Source organism: Suncus etruscus, chromosome 20 (genome assembly GCF_024139225.1).
Source record: "Suncus etruscus isolate mSunEtr1 chromosome 20, mSunEtr1.pri.cur, whole genome shotgun sequence".
NCBI lineage: Eukaryota > Metazoa > Chordata > Mammalia > Eulipotyphla > Soricidae > Suncus > Suncus etruscus.
Genome location: NC_064867.1, coordinates 2523632 through 2541833, shown reverse-complemented (window position 1 = coordinate 2541833; position 18202 = coordinate 2523632). Strand labels below are relative to the sequence as shown.

Sequence of the window (18202 nt, the reverse complement as noted above, 5' to 3'; positions counted from 1 at the left end):
GACCATGATGGCTGTGTCCTCTCTGTCTCTGTCCTTGAGATGGTGCCCCTGCGGGCCACGGTGGCCCTGCCAGAGCTACAGCTCTCAGTCAGCTGCGTGGACTTTGGAATCTGCTTTGTGAACCAGAGGTGCGTCCAGGAAATCTCCCTGAGGAACCTGAGCAACTGCAGGACCTACTGGGCCATAATAATGGGTAGGTCTGGACGGGACCAGCGTGGCCTGTGCCGCCTCCTGCCAAGGATTAAAGGGTCCCACCCCTCGCTCTGGGTGACTCCCCCGCTTGCTCTGCCTCCGTGTGTGCAGGGGGTGTCTTTGGAAGCCCACAGAGCTGCTGGCTCACCTCTAGGCCCCTTCCTCTCCCTGCAGCCATGCAGAAGAAGAGAACAGACCAAGGGGTTTTCAGCGTCTCTCCAAGCAGCGGGATGCTGGAGGCACGACCATTCAACGCGCCCCCGACCTCTGTGGTCCTGAAGGTTTTCTTCACCGCCAGGTACTGCCGGCCTGCCCCTTCCTGCCTGCCCACACTGCCCACGCCTGGGCCCAGCGCCCGCTCACTGGGCCCTGCCTCCCCACAGGAGGAGACAAGCGTACCAGGGCACGATGCTGGTGGAAGGCGCACTTGGAGAGGAAGGCTGTGTGCTGAAGGTCCGTGGCAAGGGCTCTTACGATGAGAAATACGAGCTGCAGCCCAACTCCTGAGGGGCTTTGGAAATAAACTTGGCCAGGGCAAGATCTGTGGGCAGCACTGATGAGAAGTCTTCTGCACTGTTCATCGGGTGTGTGTGTGTGTGTGTGTGTGTGTGTGTGTGTGTGTGTCTGTGTGTGTGTGTCTGTGTGTGTGTGTCTGTGTGTGTGTGTGTGTGTTGGGGACTTCCAGGGAAAAGCTCTTGCCACAACCAGGGGAGACTTGGGCAATCAGAAACACCCCCCTGGGGGGTGGCGTGGAGAGAGAGGACAGCGGTAGGGTGTTTGCCTTGCAAGCAGCCAATTCAGGACAGATGGTGGTTCAAATCCCAGCATCCCATATGGTCCCTGAGCCTCCAGGAGTGATTTCTGAGCACAGAGCCAGGAGTAACCTTGAGTGCAGTCGGGTGTGACCCAAAAACAAAACAAAACAAAAACCTGGGCTGGGGGGGAGGGAAGAAGGGAGGGGATATATAGAGAGAGGGAGGGAGAGAGAGAATAGTTTGCTTGCATGTGGATGATGGAGTTTTGAGTCCGAGGACTGCCAGGTGTGCCGCCCAACACCAAACTGTTCCCCACACTGCACGGAGGAAAGACTAACACGGCAAGAACCGTATGAGATGAAGGTCACACATTTACTCTGCCTTTAGAACCGTTCAGCCACCGAGTCCGTTCCCCAAAACATTCTCGTTGTCTTGGAACCGGCCCCATTCTGGACTGGTGGAGCTGAAGCACCTGGGGGGCTCCGGCAGCCTCGCTGACCTCTCTGGCCTCTTCTCTGCGCCGTGGTGACCCCGCACGCTCAGTTCCCAGGGTACTCGAACACGGCTGCGGCGCCCATCCCGGTGCCGATGCACATGGACACCACCCCATAGGCCCTGCGGAAACGAAGCAGCAAGAGCAGGGTAGAAGCCACACTTGACCTAGGCCCCCCCACAGGCTTGGCCAGAGCGGCTCCTGGGGGATCCCCAAGAGGATCCTCACCTCCGGCCACGGCGCTTCAGTTCGTTGAGCAGTGTGATGACCTGCCGTGCCCCGGTGCAGCCCAGCGGGTGGCCCAAGGCCACAGCACCCCCCAGAGGGTTCACCTTCTCCAGGGGGATCCCCAATTTTTCCACACAGTAGACGGCCTGCAGGGAGGTGGAGAGGCAAGTGTGGGTCACGCCCCCCCCCCCCCAAGGGCTGGAGAGACTCAGGAGGGCTGTGGAGGGGAAGACTCACCTGGCTTGCGAAGGCTTCATTGATCTCAAAGATGTCCACGTCCCTGGTTGTCAGTCCTGCAGACGAGGAGGAGACTTGTACTGACCCAAGGGCCCCCAAACAGGGCGCTGTTCTCTAGCGGGGTGTCCAGGGGGATTCAGATGCTCCCCAGATCCAGCCCAGCAACAACACATCAGGGATGCAGGTGGGACTGAGAGGGAGCGCGCCCAGGAGCCGTCTCACCTGCTTTCTGCAGGGCCACAGGAATGGCGTAGGCAGGGCCGATGCCCATGACGTCAGGTGGGACGCCAACCACCGCATAGGACTTGAGGACCCCGAGGATCGGGAGGCCCAGCTCTTCCACCTTGGACCTCCGTCCCAGCAGGATGGCAGCGGCGCCATCACTCACTTGGCTGGAGTTTCCTACAGCAAAGCAAAGGGGATGAGGCTTCAGAGGACCAGAGCAGGCCAGACTGGGCTCGGGGGACATGGGGTCTCAATGGGCAGAGAAGCACCCACTCTCTCCAGCCTGACGTACCCGCCGTGGTGGAGCCGTTGTCCTTGAAGGCTGGCTTCAGCTTGGCCAGGCCTTCCATAGTGGTGTTGGGGCGGATGCCCTCATCCTGGGTCACAGTGACTCGAGTCTCAGTGCCCTTGTCATCACGCACCGTGGTAGTCACAGGCACGATCTCGGCGCGGAAGCAGCCCTGGCTCTGGGCTCTGGCTGCCCTGCCAGCACCGTGGAGAACCATGTTCAGGCCCTAGCCCCATGGGATGGACACTAGAGCCAGGACGCTGAGGAATGATGGGGGTGAGCTCCCCCACACCCCCACCTGCAATCTGCCCCTAGGAGTTCAACAGCCTTCTGGGTTTTCCTCACCATCCGCTGGGCCAACCCCACCCCTTTTGAGTCCTGCCTGCTGGGTTTTCTATATCAGGATGTAAACAGAATTCCAGGTTCTATCCTGACTATGTCCAAATTTCTTTTTCTTTTTTGGTTTTTGGGCCACACCTGGCAACACTCAGAGATTACTCCTGGCTCTGCACTCAGAAGTCACTCCTGGCAGGCTTGGGAGACCTCACGGGATGCAGGGGATAGAGCCTGGGTTGGCCGCTTGCCAGGCAAACGCCCTACCACTGTGCTATTGCTCTGGCCCCTTCTGTCCAAATTTCTGTCCAGTCCCCACAGACCCAAAGTCTACTAAACTTGTTGGCAGACCTTGGAATTTAAACACTTCGAAGAAAAAGTCACTTTTTAGGGTGCCCTGCAATCCTGCAAAATATAAGTGCCCAGTAAGCCTCAGCTTTCCCCAATTTCCACAGTGACCCCTCGCCTCTGACAGACTGGGGCCCATATCCTTCCCGGTGCCCTTGGCATTAGCCCACCGCTGCCTGGAGGCCTGAGCTCCTGGACTCTCTGGAGCCACCACCAGTTGTGCCTCAGGATGAGGAAACAAAAACTGGGATAGCGGGATCTACAATCTTGCTGGCTCCATGTTCCGAGCTATCCAGAGAGGCCTGTGGCTGCCACATCCAAATACCAACCACCCGCCTCAATATACCCTCCACACAGCTGGGCATCAGGCCTGGCATGGTAAAGGACACGGGTAGTGGGCAGACAGGAGCAGGACAGGAGAATGCGAGTGCCAAGGCACACAGCCTCTGCCACCCTCTGCTTCACCCTGCCCCTTGGTGGAATGAGCAGGCCTCTGAGGACAGCCTCAAAACCTCACTCCCTGGCCAGGGACCGGCCCACTCCCAGCGGCACTCACTTCTGCTGGGAAGCCAGCGCAAATGCATCCTGCTTCTCCCGTGAGATGCCGAACCGCTCGGCGACATTCTCGGACGTTATTCTAGAAAGCAAAGAGCGAGCCATGTTGCCCAGTCCTACATCCTGCACTAGGGATCCTGAGACTAGAGGCAGGGGAGGTTGGCAGTGGTTCAGACTAGCTGAGTTCGGGTCCAGACAGGGACCTGTGAGGCTAGACTTGCTCCCAGAACACCCAGACATCTGTGATGGGCACAGAGTGGAAGTGGGGTGATGGGGGGGCACAAATGCCTACCCTGCCTCCCAAGAGGGAGATGATGGCTGGAGGAAGGCAGGGGGACAGGGGAGGCCACACCCAGGGCTCCATGTCCCAGGGCTGAAGTTGGCCCTTAGAGCTTAGAGTCACTGCCACGTCTGCCAGTCTGGATACTACAGGGAGACAGGTCCCTAGACATACATAAAGCACCAGTGTCCACTGTCTGAAAGTTCAGACAGCCCACAGGGCCAGGGCTGACACACCTGACCCATGATGCAAAGCTTAGAGGTAGACAGACTGGGCCCTTTCTCTTGGCTTGCACCAATTTCTCACCAGCCCAACTGGTAAACACAGCCCTCTTTCTCAAACTGCTGCCCCCGAGCTGAGGACTCATCCCTCAGTGCCATGCAAGAGAGAGGCTGAGCCCATTTGTAAATACGTGCCAGGAGGCCAAAGGGACCAAGCAAAGAGAAAGGCGGGGACTTCAGAGGATCCCGTAGGGTGGACCCAAGTAGGAGAGTGGCTCATACATTGGGCCAGAAGGGGTCTGAGATGGGTGGCCCTTTCTCCACAGGGCTGCTGACTAAAGCTCACTCACCCCATGGGTATCAGGCAGTCTCTGGCCTTGTCCTTTTCCACCAAGCGTGAAGTGATATTTCCCGGATTCCCTCTGTCAGCCAGGGACATGGACTCCACCCTGCATGGGAGCAAGGACACACCAAGATGCCATCACCAGGGAGAGCACAACTGTGAATAGCTGGGACTCCCTGGATGTCTTGGGGCGGCCATGGTCAGCAGAGCTGGGGCGCAGAGTTGCTGAACCCCAGCTGTACCTCCACTTCTAGCCGAGGGCCAAACACTATCTACTTAGGCACCAGAGGTAGTGCCTGCCCTGCTTTCTTATGTTGGGCGCAGTATGGGGCATGAATGGGGCAACTTGGGGCTTTTAAGGACCACGGATTTGAAATGGTGGAAAGACAGATGTGACCACCACCAAGAGCCAGACAAAAGCCCGAGAGCCTCGTGTTAGAGCATCTGCCTTCTGCGTGTGAAGGCCCTGGGTTTCTTTCATTTTGTGTGGGAAACACAAAACACCAAAGCCCAGAAGGAGCCGAAGGAAGGTGATCTCAGCTCAGTGGATGCAAAAAAGAGCCTGGAGGAGATTTGGGCGAAGGGGAGAGTCCTCAAGGCCTGTGTTGCACTGGCCATCAGCCACGGGATTTGTGTCCCAGAGAGTCAGCAACTCTCCCCTTCTCCTTCCTGTTCAGGCAGCTGGGGCCTGCGATTTTTTTATTCAATGATGGAGGTCACACAGGTTCTGACGTTTATGCTTCTGATACAGTTAATGCCACACTGCCACCATCAGCCCTGGGAGTGCCAAAAGCTAAACCCCTCCATGCCTATGTTTTCCTAATCTACTAAGCTCCACCCTAGTGATGCTGAGTTGAGTCACCCAGGGTCACCAAATGCGGAGCCACATGTAGTGGTCTGGCCCTGCACAGGGCCTCTTCATGGTGAAGCCCCCATGGACCATTGGCCTGTGACAGGCAGGTCCACATAGGAATGCTCAGTGCCCTCAGGCAAAGTGCCACCCAATCTGGGCACTGACCTCCCTGAAGCTTCTCCCTATGCCTTTCCCTGTACACTGGGACTCTGTAGCCAGGCCCTTTGCCACCGTTGTGACAATGCGGCCCACACCTCTGGGTAAGCCAACAACACTCTCAAACCCAGAGAAACCTGTGAGGCAATGGGACTTGACAGGCTCCCACTGTTCCCCACTCCTTACCACCAGAGGGTGAGCCTGAACCTGGACCCTGCACCCTACCACAAGATCTTCACTGCCCTGCCTATTTCTGCGGCTCTATCTGCCTCAGTCAGTGACCAAACCAACACAGATGTGGCCATGTCCCTCAGAACCTGGCAGCCAGCCAGATGCTCCCCTTTCTGCCCTGGAGTGGGGCAGGTGGGGCAGAGGGACAGCCTGGTGAGAAGAACCGTGTAATAAGAGGGAGTGGCCCACCACCAGAAGAGCCCCTTCTCTCAGGAGCACGAGGAGCCAAGAGAGGTGACCCAATGTTTGCGAAGGCTGAAAACAGCCTTTGAGGGGCCAGCTGAGAGTCATTCGGGGGCAGCTAGTGTGTGGGAGTGTGAATGTGGGATGGAAGGGGTAGGGCGAGGGGGGCACTTCTGTGCTGGCTTCTTGGGGATCACTGCCTATTACTATCTAGAAAGGGGAGATCTCAGGAATCGGGGCCTCTCTTGAAGACCAGAGGATGCGATTAGTTTCCCTGCTGCAAGTTGGTTAATAAGCTCTGGCAGAAAGAAATTCTTACCCACAAGCCATGCCAATGTCATAAGACCCATTTCTGATGCCACCTGCAACAAAAGCATTTCATAAACATCCTTCACCAGAGCCCGTCTTTTTGGGGCACAGGGCGCCTCTTCCCCCACCTGGGGCTCAGCCCCAGCCTCAGAGACAGAAGTTTCAGGGGTATCCAGAAAAAGGCTGGGACAGCTACAAGGAGGTCTCCCTTCACCCTGTCTGTAACTAGAATCTTCCTAGAAATCCTGACTGGCCCCAGAGATACCAGCCCAGAGCGCAGGCCACACTGGGGTGCAGTGCCCATCCAGCATCAACTTACCTGCAATGCTGGCCACCGCCTGTAGGCCTGAGGAACACTGCCTATTGATGGTACACAAAGGCACAGTCTCGGGGATGTCGCTGTAACAGAAGGTGAGACGGGAGAATTGGTTGGCTTGGCTTCCTTGGTGGGCACAGCATGACTGCCTCCAAGGGCAGCAAGCACTTGGGGACACTCCTCGGAGGCCCAGCTCCCACGACAGAAAAGATTGATACGAGGCTCACACTGTTACGGGAGGCACTTGTGAATCTGGGACACATAGACACACGTATATCTCTGTCCCACTTACACACTCTCTCTCTGCCCATCCCTCCTTACATATACAACCTCTGTCCCAATTCTCTTCAACCAAACCAAATCAGCCCAAAGGCCCTGGAAGGCTGGTGGGGCCACAGGCATTCATTCTTTTTTTTTTTTTTTTTTGCGGGGGGAGAGCCACACCTGTCAGTGCTGAGGTTACTCTGGCTCTCCACTCAAGAATTACTCCTAGGGGCTGGAGAGATAGCACAGCGGTGGGGTGTTTGCCTTGCATGCAGCCGACTGGGATTGGACACAGCTTTGATCCCTGGTATCCCATATGGTCCCCTGAGCCTGCTAGGAGCAATTTCTGAGCGTAGAGTCCAGAGTAACCCCTGAGCACCACCGGGTGTGGCCCCAAAATTGATAAATAAAAAGAATTACTCCAGCAGGCTTGGGGGATGATAAGGGATGCCAGGGCTCGAACTCTGGTCAGTTGCATATAAAGCAAGCACCCTACCTGCTTACCATCACTCTCCCTGCACCCCATCCTTCTTAACAGAAGTTCCCAGAACAGAGAAGCCCAAGATAAAGTTCAGTGCTTCAGCATTTGTCTCCCTTGTGTGAGGCCTTTGCATTGATCCTCAGCACCACACCCCAAAAAAGTGTTTTGTTTTTCTTTTTTCTTTTCAGTGAAGGAAAACAATGTTTTTGTTTGTTTGTTATGGCAATACTCAGAGTAACTCCTAGCTCTGTGCTCAGAAACTACTGATAGTGCTCAGGGGACCACATGGAATGTCAGGGATAGAACCCTGGTCAGCCCTGTGCAAAGCAAGTGTCCTACCCACCCTCTGGCCCTGCAAGATAGTTTGGTTGTTGTTTTTGTTGTTTTGTTTTTGAGACAAACCCTTGCACGTGGCCAACCTGGGGTTGGACATGGCTTTGACCCCAGGTATCCCAGAAGGCTCCCTGAGCCTGCCAGGAGCAATTTCTGAGTGCAGAGACAGGAGTAACCCCAGCGGTGCTGGGGGTTGGTTACTCCTGGCTTTGTACTCAGGAAGTACTCTTCGAGGTAGGCTCTGTATGGAATGGACTGTATGATATCAGGGATCGAACTGAACCTGAATTGGTCACTTGCAATGCAAGTACCCAACCAGCTCCACTATCTCTCACGTTTTGTGTTTTGTTTTTTTGGTTTTTGGGCCACACCCAGTGAGGCTCAGGGGTTACTCCTGGCTATGTGCTCAAAAGTCGCTCCTGGCTTGGGGGACCATATGGGACACCGGGGGATCGAACCGCGGTCCGTCCTAGGCTAGCGCAGGCAATGCAGGCACCTTACCTCTAGCGCCACCACCCGGCCCTATCTTTCACGTTTTATTGAATAAAGCGTGCTTAGAGTGATTCCTGAGCACAAAGTCAGGAGTAATTAGACCTCCCTCCCACCCAGGAGAAAAAAAAACAAAACTTGGTTAGAAAGATGTGAGAGGGGGCCGGAGAGATAGCATGGAGGTAAGGTGTTTGTCTTTCATGCAGAAGGTCATTGGTTTGAATCCCGGCATCCCATATGGTCCCCCGTGCCTGCCAGGAGCAATTTCTGAGCCTGGAGCCAGGAGTAACCCCTGAGCACTGCCGGGTGTGACCCAAAAACCACAAAAAAATAAAAGAAAAGAAAAGAAAGATGTGAGAGGACAGAAAGAGAGGAAACTTGTTCAAGAGAGGAGAACAAAGGCTTCTCCTGAGTGGAAATAGCAAGCAGAGAAACACAGAGATAAGATAAGGGAGGAAAATAAGTGTGAAGAATAAATGTGTGTGTGTGTGTGTGTGTGTGTGTGTGTGTGTGTGTGTGTGTGTAAAGGCCTGAGAGGTGCCAGAGCATGTGTTCAACTAGGATTTGGTTCCTGCATTTCATACGGTCCTCCAAGCTCTGCCAGGAGTGATCCTCAAGTGCAAAGCCAGGATGTAGCCCCTAAACAAAAACAAACCAAAAAACGAACACAAGGCCTGAGAGATAGCTCAAAGAGCTGAATACGTGCTTTGCGTGCAGGAGACCCCGTTTTTATTGTGCTGACACCCAGCACTGCATGCATACTACTAGATGTGGCCCCAAAACAAAACAGCATAAAAGAAATACTTCCAAGCTTGCTCAGCAAGCCCATGTTCTCCCTTGAACACTATCTCTTCTTGTTTGTCTCTATGTAACTTTGCTTGCCTGTTTCCTCTGCAAAAGTCTGTGTTCTCTATTAAGTCCTTATTTCTCTTCCTCTTTCCTTACATATTTGTAAACAAGTTTCAGTAAGATATATCTTGCTTCACACACACACAAACAACAACAACAACAACAAAACAGTCTGCACTTTGGGTCAAAAAAAAAAAAACACGCCTCAGCCTTCTGTGGAACTATCCAACTAATGCTATCTGTTCTCTCTGTCCCTGGGAAGCCTTTTTTTTCTTTGTCTTGTTTTGGTTTTGGGGACACACCTGGCAGTTCCCAGGGGTTGCTCCTGGCTCTGTGCTCAGAAATCACTCTGGCTCAGGAAACCATTTGGGATGCTGAGGATCAACCCAGGTCAGTTCCAAGTTGGCCGCATGCAAGGCAAACACACTACCACTGTGCTATCACTCTGGCCATATGTCCCATTTATTATTATTTTTTGGTTCTTAGGTTGTAAAATCACCCCACATGCCATATCTCCAATCCCAGGTGAACGAGTCCAAATCCGACTGAGGGTGAAACACATATAGTCTGGCAGTCTTCTACCTTTTATTCTCCTGGAGCAGTGCTTCTCAACTACACAAGCCCTGGGGGCCCAGGAAAATCTGAGGGCACCACACTTGAAAATTATATTAAGGTGGACACAGCAAGAAAGCAGGTGGCTAACTGGACTGTGGTCAGATCGAGACTGAGAAACACTGATCTAGAAGGTTCCTGAGCAGTCCAGGGATGATGAGTTCACTAGCAGAGACGAAATGGCAGAAGTGAAACATTGGCACGTGGCCTGCCAATGGAGTGGAAGGAAGCCTAGGAGCTCAGGAAAGTGGGGACACAGTGATGAAACAGTTTGGTCACGGATTCTAAGTAGGGCAAAGTGAGGGGTCAGGCCAGCACGGCATCAGGCCAGAAATTCATCGAGGCAGTAGGGGCTGGCAGGCAGGCTGGAGGCGGAAGAATTAGTCAGGTGGGGTCATAAGGCTGGTTTCAAGCCCTGGGAGCCTGCCAACTCCAGCCCATGCTGCCGGGATTGAATCTATTCCAATCCCTACAGGTTCTGCTTGTTCTTATGTGTCCTGATTTCTTCATTGGGGTGAAAAAGTTAAGTGGCTATCAAGTATCTGCAGAACAATTATTCACATACTTCTCTATCTTAGGGGCGCAGATATTTGGGGTCCCTAAAGAGCCACCACCCTTCACTCACGAGTTCTACCCTGCCTCCAAGCCTCTGCAAATGGGCGAAAGTGGGTACCCGCTTGCTTAATCAGCTAGAAGCTCAGCCTCTCCATGAGCCCAGCGGTAATTCACCTGACAAAAGGGGGCAGAGTCCACACCACACAACCTCTGGCTGAAAATCAGTTCCCAGAGAACTTTTACTCCTATTTCAAAAGGTCTTATTTTTTCTGGCTGAGGGTGGACAAACACACCCTCCCCTGGAAACAGGGGAAAGGTAACAGAACAGGAGGGCAGAGTGTAGGGGACCCAGACAAGCCAACATCTGTCCCCACCCCACCCCCATGAGCTAAGACCACAGAGACAGATGGAGCCATCACTGCCAACCAGAAGCAGAGGTGAGTACGTACCTCAGAAACTGGGCGATACGAGAAACGACAGCCCCAGCCCCTGGTTGAAGCACATTACCTGTGGATGACAAACCTCAATCAGTGCCAGGTATAGGGGCAGGGGCTAAGTAAGGCACAGCTATGTCCACCAAGAGGGGACATGACAGTCTTTCTACAGGAAAACAAACCCTCAGCAAACTCACTTAAGATCTTAGAACTTTGAGGTCTGGTGCCAGAAGTAGGGAAGAGACAGCAGCTTGTCTGATGTGTCTTGGCACAGCCCATAAGGAAGGGCCCGGGTCCCCTGCCCACCACCCTGGTGTGCCCGGTAAGCACCCACTGTGCAGTTGTCTGCTTTTAAAGGGAACCTGGAAAGGAAAGGATGCCCAGGCTTTTGGGCTAAAAACATGGTTTGCTCAGCTGTGCTTTCATTTGTGAAAACACACACTTTCCTGTAGCTGAAGAAGGATGATTTCGACCAGAGGTGGCACGTATTTAAGGAAACACCTCTACTGCTTTCTAAGTAGAGAGGACCGGGGTCCAATGCAGTGCAAGAGGCTCAAAGTCAATCTCTGCAGCATTTTCCCCAAGCTGCAAGTGAGGGGCAGAACAAGATGGTTGTCAGTGCTCTCTTGCTTCTGTACTGGGGCAAACAGGGCAGGTGCAAACAGGGTAGCTCCAATTCCTTAGGGACCTTTTCGAAAACCCATGCTAACAACTTCTGCATTAGAATGTCCCTGGCATTTTATCTATCACTGGAACTACGTGGCTGAAGACCTGACTTATTGGGGCTAGGGGCTTGGATAGTTGGGGGTGGGGGATCTGGAGGAGTGAGCACACGGTGGGAACGGAGAGGGGGTGTAGGGGAGAAGGTACAGGGCTCTAGGAGGAACAAAACAAGGACTTGAAGTAAGCGAGGTGTTCCGTCCTCCCTTCATGCAGGGACACAAAATTTGAACTACGGTGGACTGACCCAGAGACATTCAGCTCTAGCCAGAACCTGGCTCAGGAGGCAGACCTGGAGGGTCTGCCAGTATGGGAGGGCAAGCAGGCCAGCGCACCGGGCCTGGACAGGCCGCTCACCCACGCAGATGTCCCCCAGCTGCTCCGGGCTCAGCTTCATGTCCTGGAGAACCGCAGTCATGACGGCTGAGAGAAGCTCATCGGGGGTGGTGTCCTGCAAGAGATGGGGCCATTGGTCTCACACACACAGACACACACACAGACACAGACACAGACACACACACACACACACACACACACACACACACACACACGCACATTTCAGCTGCTGCGCAGAAAAGCCAGACCCCAGCCTACCATCTTGCAATTCAAAGCTCAGAGAGACCTCACCTTGAATCCACCGCGGCCTGCTCGGCCTATGGCGGTGCGTCGTCCATGCACCACCACTATGTCCTCGGGAGACGCCTGTAGAGCACCGCCCCGGCACGGTTCGGCCGTCAGAGCCTGCCCAGGGTCCGACGAGGCCCGGCCCTTTAAGTGACCCAGCACCACTTGCACCCTTCGCATGGCTCAGCTCCGCTTGGCGGGCCTTGGACGCAGCTGGAGCAGTTTGACAGCTAAAACTTAACAAGCAGGAAACTTACAGGCCGCGACCCGCGCAGGCGCAGAAGAGCAATTTCTTCTCCGTTGCAGCTCCGCCTACTGCCGGGCCAGATTGGCTCGTCCTGGCTCCAAGCCCCACCCATATCCCGCCCCAACCAATCATAAGCTGCATCTACCCGAAGTCCCGCCTCCTTTGCAAAGTGCGGAAACCCGGACTCCGGGCGCCTCTTCCAAGCCCCGCCCACTGTGACCAGACAGCCAATAAGAAGGCGGAATTTCTGGAGCCCCGCCCAGAAGTGGAACCTGGAAAACTTGCCCTCACCTCCAAGCCCTAGTTAGGCAGGACCCATGGACAGCTTTCTCTATTTTTCTTTTTTCTTTACTGTTTTGTTTGTTTTTGGGTGCCACCTTTAGCAGTGGTCTTTGGGGGTAGAGGAAACTTGCGGTGATGGGTAGAGAACCAGGGTCCCCCAATGCCAAGCATACGCTTACCTCCCTGCCCTTCTGTTGGCTTTTTTTTTTTTTTTTTAAGTTTTCTTAAAGCACTGTAATTTAAAAAGCTGTTTATAGTTGAGTTCAGGCATCCTAGATGTCCCAGCACCAATCCCACCACTACAGTGCTGTCTTTAAGCTAGCACTGTTAGGGAACTGGTGCTAAAAGGAGGTTAAAGTGATCTGCATGATATCCCCTTCGGGAACAATAGTGTAAACCAAGTGGCTAAAAGGAAAACGAAAGGGAGAGATGACAAATATCTGCCATAGAGGCAGGCTGGGGAGAGGGAGCAGGCGTTGGGTAGGTGGGAAAGGAGACTTTGGTGCACTGGTGGTGGGAAACGTGATTCAATGAAGCCATTTATTTTATTAAAAATAATTTTAAAAAGTCAACAACAACAAATTAGCCATGTCCATCAGAGAGAGGCCCTTCCCCTATGGGACACAGTGACCATCTAAACCAGGGGGCTCTTCAAACTTTTTTGTTTCGTTGTTTTTTTACTCTGGCTCTGTGCTCAGAAATCGCTCCTGGCAGGCTCAGGGGACCATATGGGATGCTGGTTATAGAAACCAGTTGGGCCGCATGCAAGGCAAACACCCTTGAAGACCCGTGCCTGAAACTGAGGGGGGAGTTCCGGGACAGAGAGAAGGAGGGGAGAAAGGGGAGTTGAAGCATGCAGCGTACATACCCCACTTGCACATTGAAGGCCAGGACACATCTGCTACTAAGCAGGACCAGAAATGTCGCCAGCGGGCAGCATGTGGGCCACATGACGTAGTCTGAGGACCCCTGAAAGCCAAACAGAAGGCAAGGTTGGTTGCTGCCTTCTGGTTGGAAGCATCTCAACATTTCTGTTCCAATTCTCATTTCTGATTCTTTGCTTCTCCTGGGATCCTGGTGTTCAGGTATTTATTCCCATTTTGTTTCTTCACTTCTAAATAAGATATATGCACTGTGCATAGAAATTTGTTCATAATTTTTGTTTTTACTATAATCTGGCCCTCCAACAGTCTGAAGAACAGTGAACTGGCCCCTGTTTAAAAAGTTTGAGGACCCTGTATCTAAATAATTCTGAGCGGCCTGCAAAGTGGAGAAAAATAGAGGGAGAATATGGAGAAAATAGAGGGAATTTGTACAAGGTGAAGAAAAGGGGGGGGGGAGAGAGAGAGAGAGAGAGAGAGAGAGAGAGAGAGAGAGAGAGAGAGAGAGACCCTCCTCCAAGGTAGGGAGAGTCCTGCTGTCCTGCTGTCCTACGGTACCCGAGGATGCTCAGCACTTAGAAAACACCCTTCACTAAGCAAATGAACGAGGACTGGCCTCCCAGGCCAGGGCCATGTGCCCCATGGCCCAGAGCAAAGCTCAAGTGTCTTGATAGCTGAGTGGCAAGGTGCCACCCTAGCTAAACCTTCACAATACATCAGCAATCCTTGTTTCTCCTTCACCCCCACAAAAGACCAGGGTCTGGATGATCCCCACGGAGGGGTGGGAGGGAGAGCTGGGTGATGTAAGTAGCATCGCACCACACCTCTCCACCCACAGCCTTCCGGGCCGAGCTCTGGAAGATTGCAGAAGGCCCTTTCCACCTCCATCTGGCAGTTCGATGCCAGGGGTTGTGTGTCCAGGGGGACTGGGGAACCCCAGAGCTTTGCCCCTTCAGTTCGATGCCAGGTGTTGTGTGTCCAGGGGGACTGGGGGACCCCAGAGCTTTGCCCCTTCAGTTCGATGCCTGGTGTTGTGTGTCCAGGGGGACTGGGGGACCCCAGAGCTTTGCCCCTTCAGTTCGATGCCAGGTGTGGTATGTCCAGGGGGACTGGGGGACCCCAGAGCTTTGCCCCTTCAGTTCGATGCCAGGTGTTGTCTGCCCAAGGGGGGTCTGGGGACCCCAGAGCTTTGCCCCTTCTGGGTCCTCCGGGGCCTGGACAGGCCTCCCCGAACCCCACCCCACCCCTGTGCCAGCCGGGAGGCAGAGAGAGGGGGACCCAGGGGAGAGAGGAGGCCCGCAGCCCCCAGCCCCTGGGAGGCAGGAAGGGGCAGCGGGGGCGTCGCCCGATCTGGGCCCGGGCTGGCGCTGCCCGGCCGGGTCCCCGCCCTCTGACGGCCCTTCTGGGAAAGCGGGGCGGGCCGCCCGGGGGTGGCGTCGGAAGGAGGAGGAGGAGGAGGAGGAAGCGGCCGCCCGGCAGAGCCCGCCATGGCGACGGGGGACCCGGACCCCGGGGCGCCCCAGGCCGCCCTGCCGCTGGCCGCGCTCAACGTGCGGGTGCGGCGGCGCCTGTCGCTGTTCCTCAACGTGGCGGCGCCCGTGGCGGCCGACTGGACGGCGCTGGCCGAGGAGCTGGGCTTCGAGTACCTGGAGATCCGCCAGCTGGAGGCGCTCGGGGACCCCACGGGCCGCCTGCTGGACGCCTGGCAGGGCCGCCCGGGCGCCTCGGTGGGCCGCCTGCTCGAGCTGCTCGCCAAGCTGGGCCGCGACGACGTGCTGCTGGAGCTGGGGCCCAGCATCGGTGAGGACCCCCGCGCGGCCCGGGGGCAGGGGCGAGGGGCGCGGGGTCGCAGGGGCGAGGCGGTGCGGGATTACAGGGGTGAGGCTGTGCGGGGCCGCAGGGGCGAGGGGCGCGGGATCGCAGGGGTGAGGCGGTGCGGGGGTTGCAGGGGTGAGGCGGTGCGGGATCGCAGGGGTGAGGCGGTGCGGGTTTGCAGGGGTGAGGCGGTGCGGGGTCGCAGGGGTGAGGCGGTGCGGGGGTTACAGGGGTGAGGCGGTGCGGGATCGCAGGGGTGAGGCGGTGCGGGTTCGCAGGGGTGAGGCGGTGCGGGATCGCAGGGGTGCGGGGCGCCGAGCCCGCAGTCTCTCGCAGTCTCCCTCCCGGGTCCTGCTTCCTAAGCCGGGGTGCGGCCGACCTAAGGGAAATCCCAGCTCAGCTCTCTCTTTCGACATCTGGGCCTGGGAAAGGCCTCGGAGAGGAGAGCGACAGGCAGAGAGGAACCGCGAGGAACCGCCGAGGTTCCTTGCCCTTGACGAGCAAGAGTCAGGGTTCGGGGCTCGGTATGAGCCCCTGGGGCAGCTGGAGGGACTCAGGTCTGAAGTGACGTCCTGGACACCTGCTTCGTGGGCGCCTGGCTCCCCACGTGGCCCACGGCGGGGTGCGAGCCGGTGCAGATCTCCTGGTCTCACCCCTAGGGAAGGCACAGTCCCCCAAAAGTAACCACAGGTGCCCTTCCTCTCAGAACCCAACCAGGGGAGATCAGAGCCAGACCCTGAGTGGCCCAGACCACACTGGGACCCTTCCAGATATGCTGAGGCCCTTGGAGTGACCGTAGGCCTAGAGCATCGTGGGGACCAAGGAGGCGGCAGGAAGGCCGAGTCCTGGATGTCGTGAGGGCTGGGGGTGGTTGACTCCAGGGCGGCTTCCCCGGGGCACCTGCCTCACCCCAGATCTGTCCCTCAGAGGAAGATTGCAAGAAGTATATTCTGAAGCAGCAGCAGGAGGAGAATGAGAAGCCCCTCCAGGTGTCCGCTGTGGAGAGCAGCGACTCCCGCTGGGCAGAGCTGGCGGGCATCACCACCCTGGATGACCCTCTAGGTGAGTGCCAAGCGAGGGCAGGGCGGGCAAAAAGAGGTTCTCGGGGTGGGCTGCCACTTCATCGCCCCAAGCTTCTGGCTCCTGACCCACAATGTTAACAGCAGAATCCCCCCGCCTGTTGCACACAGCTAGTCTGGCCAGGGAAGAGAAGGGACGAAAAGGGAAGAGAATGGACGAGAAGAGAAGAGAAGGGAAGAGAAAGGACGAGAAGGGAAAGGAAGGGATGACAAGGCTCCCAGCTGTTCTCTGGGAAGGACACTTGCTCTGAGCCCGCTCCTCTCCGGACTGCAGTGGGGTCCAGGCCCAGCTGGCCTCCGGGGGCCTTTTGGCTGGGCTTCACCACCCCAGCTTTCTTCCCGGCCCTCACCTTCTCCTTCGCCCTCACCCTGGTTTTCTCCGCGCAGGGCAGGCGCCTGAGCTTTTCGATGCTTTCATCTGCTACTGCCCCAGCGACATCCAGTTTGTCCAGGAGATGATCCAGCAGCTGGAGCAGACCAACTACCGGCTGAAGCTGTGTGTGTCCGACCGAGACGTGCTGCCCGGCACCTGCGTTTGGTCCATCGCCAGCGAGCTCATTGAGAAGAGGTGGGCACGGCTGGGACTGCGGGGTGCGCCGAGGCCTGCCCAGAGGTGCTCTAGCCGGGCCCTCTTCCTGCCTTCCTTGCTTCCTTCCTTCCTTTGCTGTGCTCAGGGCTTACTCCTGGCTTCCTTCCTTCCTTTGCTGTGCTCAGGGCTTACTCCTGGCTTGTGCTCAGGGATCACTTCTAGAGACTGGCTACTAGGGGGTCTGCCCTGGTACCTCTAGTTCATAACCTTCCCTCACCCCCAGGTGCCGCCGGGTGGTGGTCGTCGTCTCGGACGATTATTTGCAGAGCAAGGAATGTGACTTCCAGACCAAGTTTGCGCTCAGCCTCTCTCCAGGTAAACTCATTCCTGTTGTTGTCCCCCAATCTTCAGCAAGTTGTCCTCCTTTCTTTTGCCCCAAGGACCTCCTCTGGAAGCTGTGTGTGTGGCCTTTGTGCGAGTTCATGTGTGCCAGGGGAGATCCGCGAGGGTGGCCCCCATTTCCATGGAAGAAAGGGGCCTGTGGCCAGCTCTGCTCTTCTTGGCTTGCAGGCGCCCACCAGAAGCGACTGATCCCCATCAAGTACAAGGCCATGAAGAAGGAGTTCCCCAGCATCCTGCGCTTCATCACTGTCTGCGACTATACCAATCCTTGCACCAAGTCTTGGTTCTGGACTCGCCTCGCCAAGGCCCTCTCCATGCCCTAAAGCTGGCGCTGGGCCCTTGGGGGCCCTTGGGGGTGCAGGAGTGTCAGCATGGCTTTGCGGAGAGGCTCTACCTCTCAGAGATCTGCACCCATTGACCCTCCCTGGGTGCCATCATGCCCCAGGTCCTGCATATCCTATGGCTGTGAATATCCTATGGCCACTTGCCAGTCAGGACTATGCCATCTGGCTTTAAGAGGAGGACAGCAAGACTCAGTGCCTCAATCTGAAAACTGCATAATATGAAGAGAACTGACAAGTGCTGTTCAGCTTTCTGTGGAAAATGGCAGAGTCACTGTTCCTGGGGGCACCAGTCTTGCCCTAGAGCAAGTTGACCGCTAACCTAAAGGCTGGCCACTACCAGCACAGGGCACTGACTGCAGCTTCCACCACAGTGGTGCCTTGGGATGCCGCAGAGGCCTCTTGCCCACCTCAACTCCCTTTCTCTCCTGTCCAGTGGCCCAGCCCAGGGGTCCCTGGTTTCCCAATAGGTCTAGCTCATATATGACTGACTCTTCCCATTGTCCTGGGGATAAGTTCCCAAGAGAATGGCCTAAGATTTCTGCTTTCTCTTCTAGAGATGACTGTGGTCATGTTTTGCTCAAGTTTGTTTGTTTTTGCCAGACATATTGCTCAGTTTTGGCAAACATAAACTCTGGCCTCTGGCACAACCAGCAGATCTGGATGATGGTGGTGGGAGAGAAGCTATCCCCACTTGAGGCTACCCAGAGAGAGCCTT

The 18202-nt window shown here is 55.8% G+C and overlaps 3 protein-coding genes across 3 annotated transcripts in view; 2 read left to right on the top strand and 1 right to left on the bottom strand.

The window, feature by feature from the left end:
- Positions 1-736, top strand: part of DLEC1 (DLEC1 cilia and flagella associated protein) — a 52771-nt gene extending 52035 nt beyond the window's left edge. Inside the window, exons 34-36 of the mRNA XM_049766449.1 lie at positions 40-193; positions 367-490; positions 576-736. Of these exons, the coding sequence (XP_049622406.1) occupies positions 40-193; positions 367-490; positions 576-699 (402 nt within the window). The 3' untranslated portion in view covers positions 700-736. The remainder of the gene's footprint in view (positions 1-39; positions 194-366; positions 491-575) is intronic.
- A 573-nt stretch (positions 737-1309) lies between these two features.
- Positions 1310-12155, bottom strand: ACAA1 (acetyl-CoA acyltransferase 1). The gene is made up of 12 exons (XM_049766426.1): positions 11912-12155; positions 11642-11735; positions 10580-10637; positions 6551-6630; positions 6242-6284; positions 4507-4605; positions 3657-3737; positions 2423-2613; positions 2128-2307; positions 1906-1961; positions 1669-1814; positions 1310-1562 (listed from the first exon to the last, which is right to left on the bottom strand). The coding sequence occupies exons 1-12, from the start codon at positions 12086-12088 to the stop codon at positions 1487-1489; spliced, it is 1281 nt and encodes a 426-aa protein (XP_049622383.1). The 5' UTR covers positions 12089-12155; the 3' UTR covers positions 1310-1486.
- Positions 12156-14805: 2650 nt separating this feature from the next.
- Positions 14806-17975, top strand: MYD88 (MYD88 innate immune signal transduction adaptor). The gene is made up of 5 exons (XM_049766466.1): positions 14806-15118; positions 16061-16195; positions 16600-16780; positions 17025-17116; positions 17312-17975. The coding sequence occupies exons 1-5, from the start codon at positions 14806-14808 to the stop codon at positions 17464-17466; spliced, it is 876 nt and encodes a 291-aa protein (XP_049622423.1). The 3' UTR covers positions 17467-17975.
- Positions 17976-18202: the final 227 nt, after the last annotated feature.

Bases quoted from the DNA above. Each gene is read 5' to 3' on its own strand.
- ACAA1 (XM_049766426.1), bottom strand. From the start codon at position 12,088: ATGCGAAGGGTGCAAGTGGTGCTGGGTCACTTAAAGGGCCGGGCCTCG. The intron at 4,606-6,241 runs GTAAGAATTTCT...GCTCCCATGCAG, and splicing joins GACATTGGCATGGCTTGTGG to GGTGGAGTCCATGTCCCTGG. The intron at 1,962-2,127 runs GTGAGACGGCTC...CCTCGTCTGCAG, and splicing joins TGTGGCCCTGCAGAAAGCAG to GACTGACAACCAGGGACGTG.
- MYD88 (XM_049766466.1), top strand. From the start codon at position 14,806: ATGGCGACGGGGGACCCGGACCCCGGGGCGCCCCAGGCCGCCCTGCCG. The intron at 16,196-16,599 runs GTGAGTGCCAAG...TTCTCCGCGCAG, and splicing joins CACCCTGGATGACCCTCTAG to GGCAGGCGCCTGAGCTTTTC. The intron at 17,117-17,311 runs GTAAACTCATTC...CTTGGCTTGCAG, and splicing joins TGCGCTCAGCCTCTCTCCAG to GCGCCCACCAGAAGCGACTG.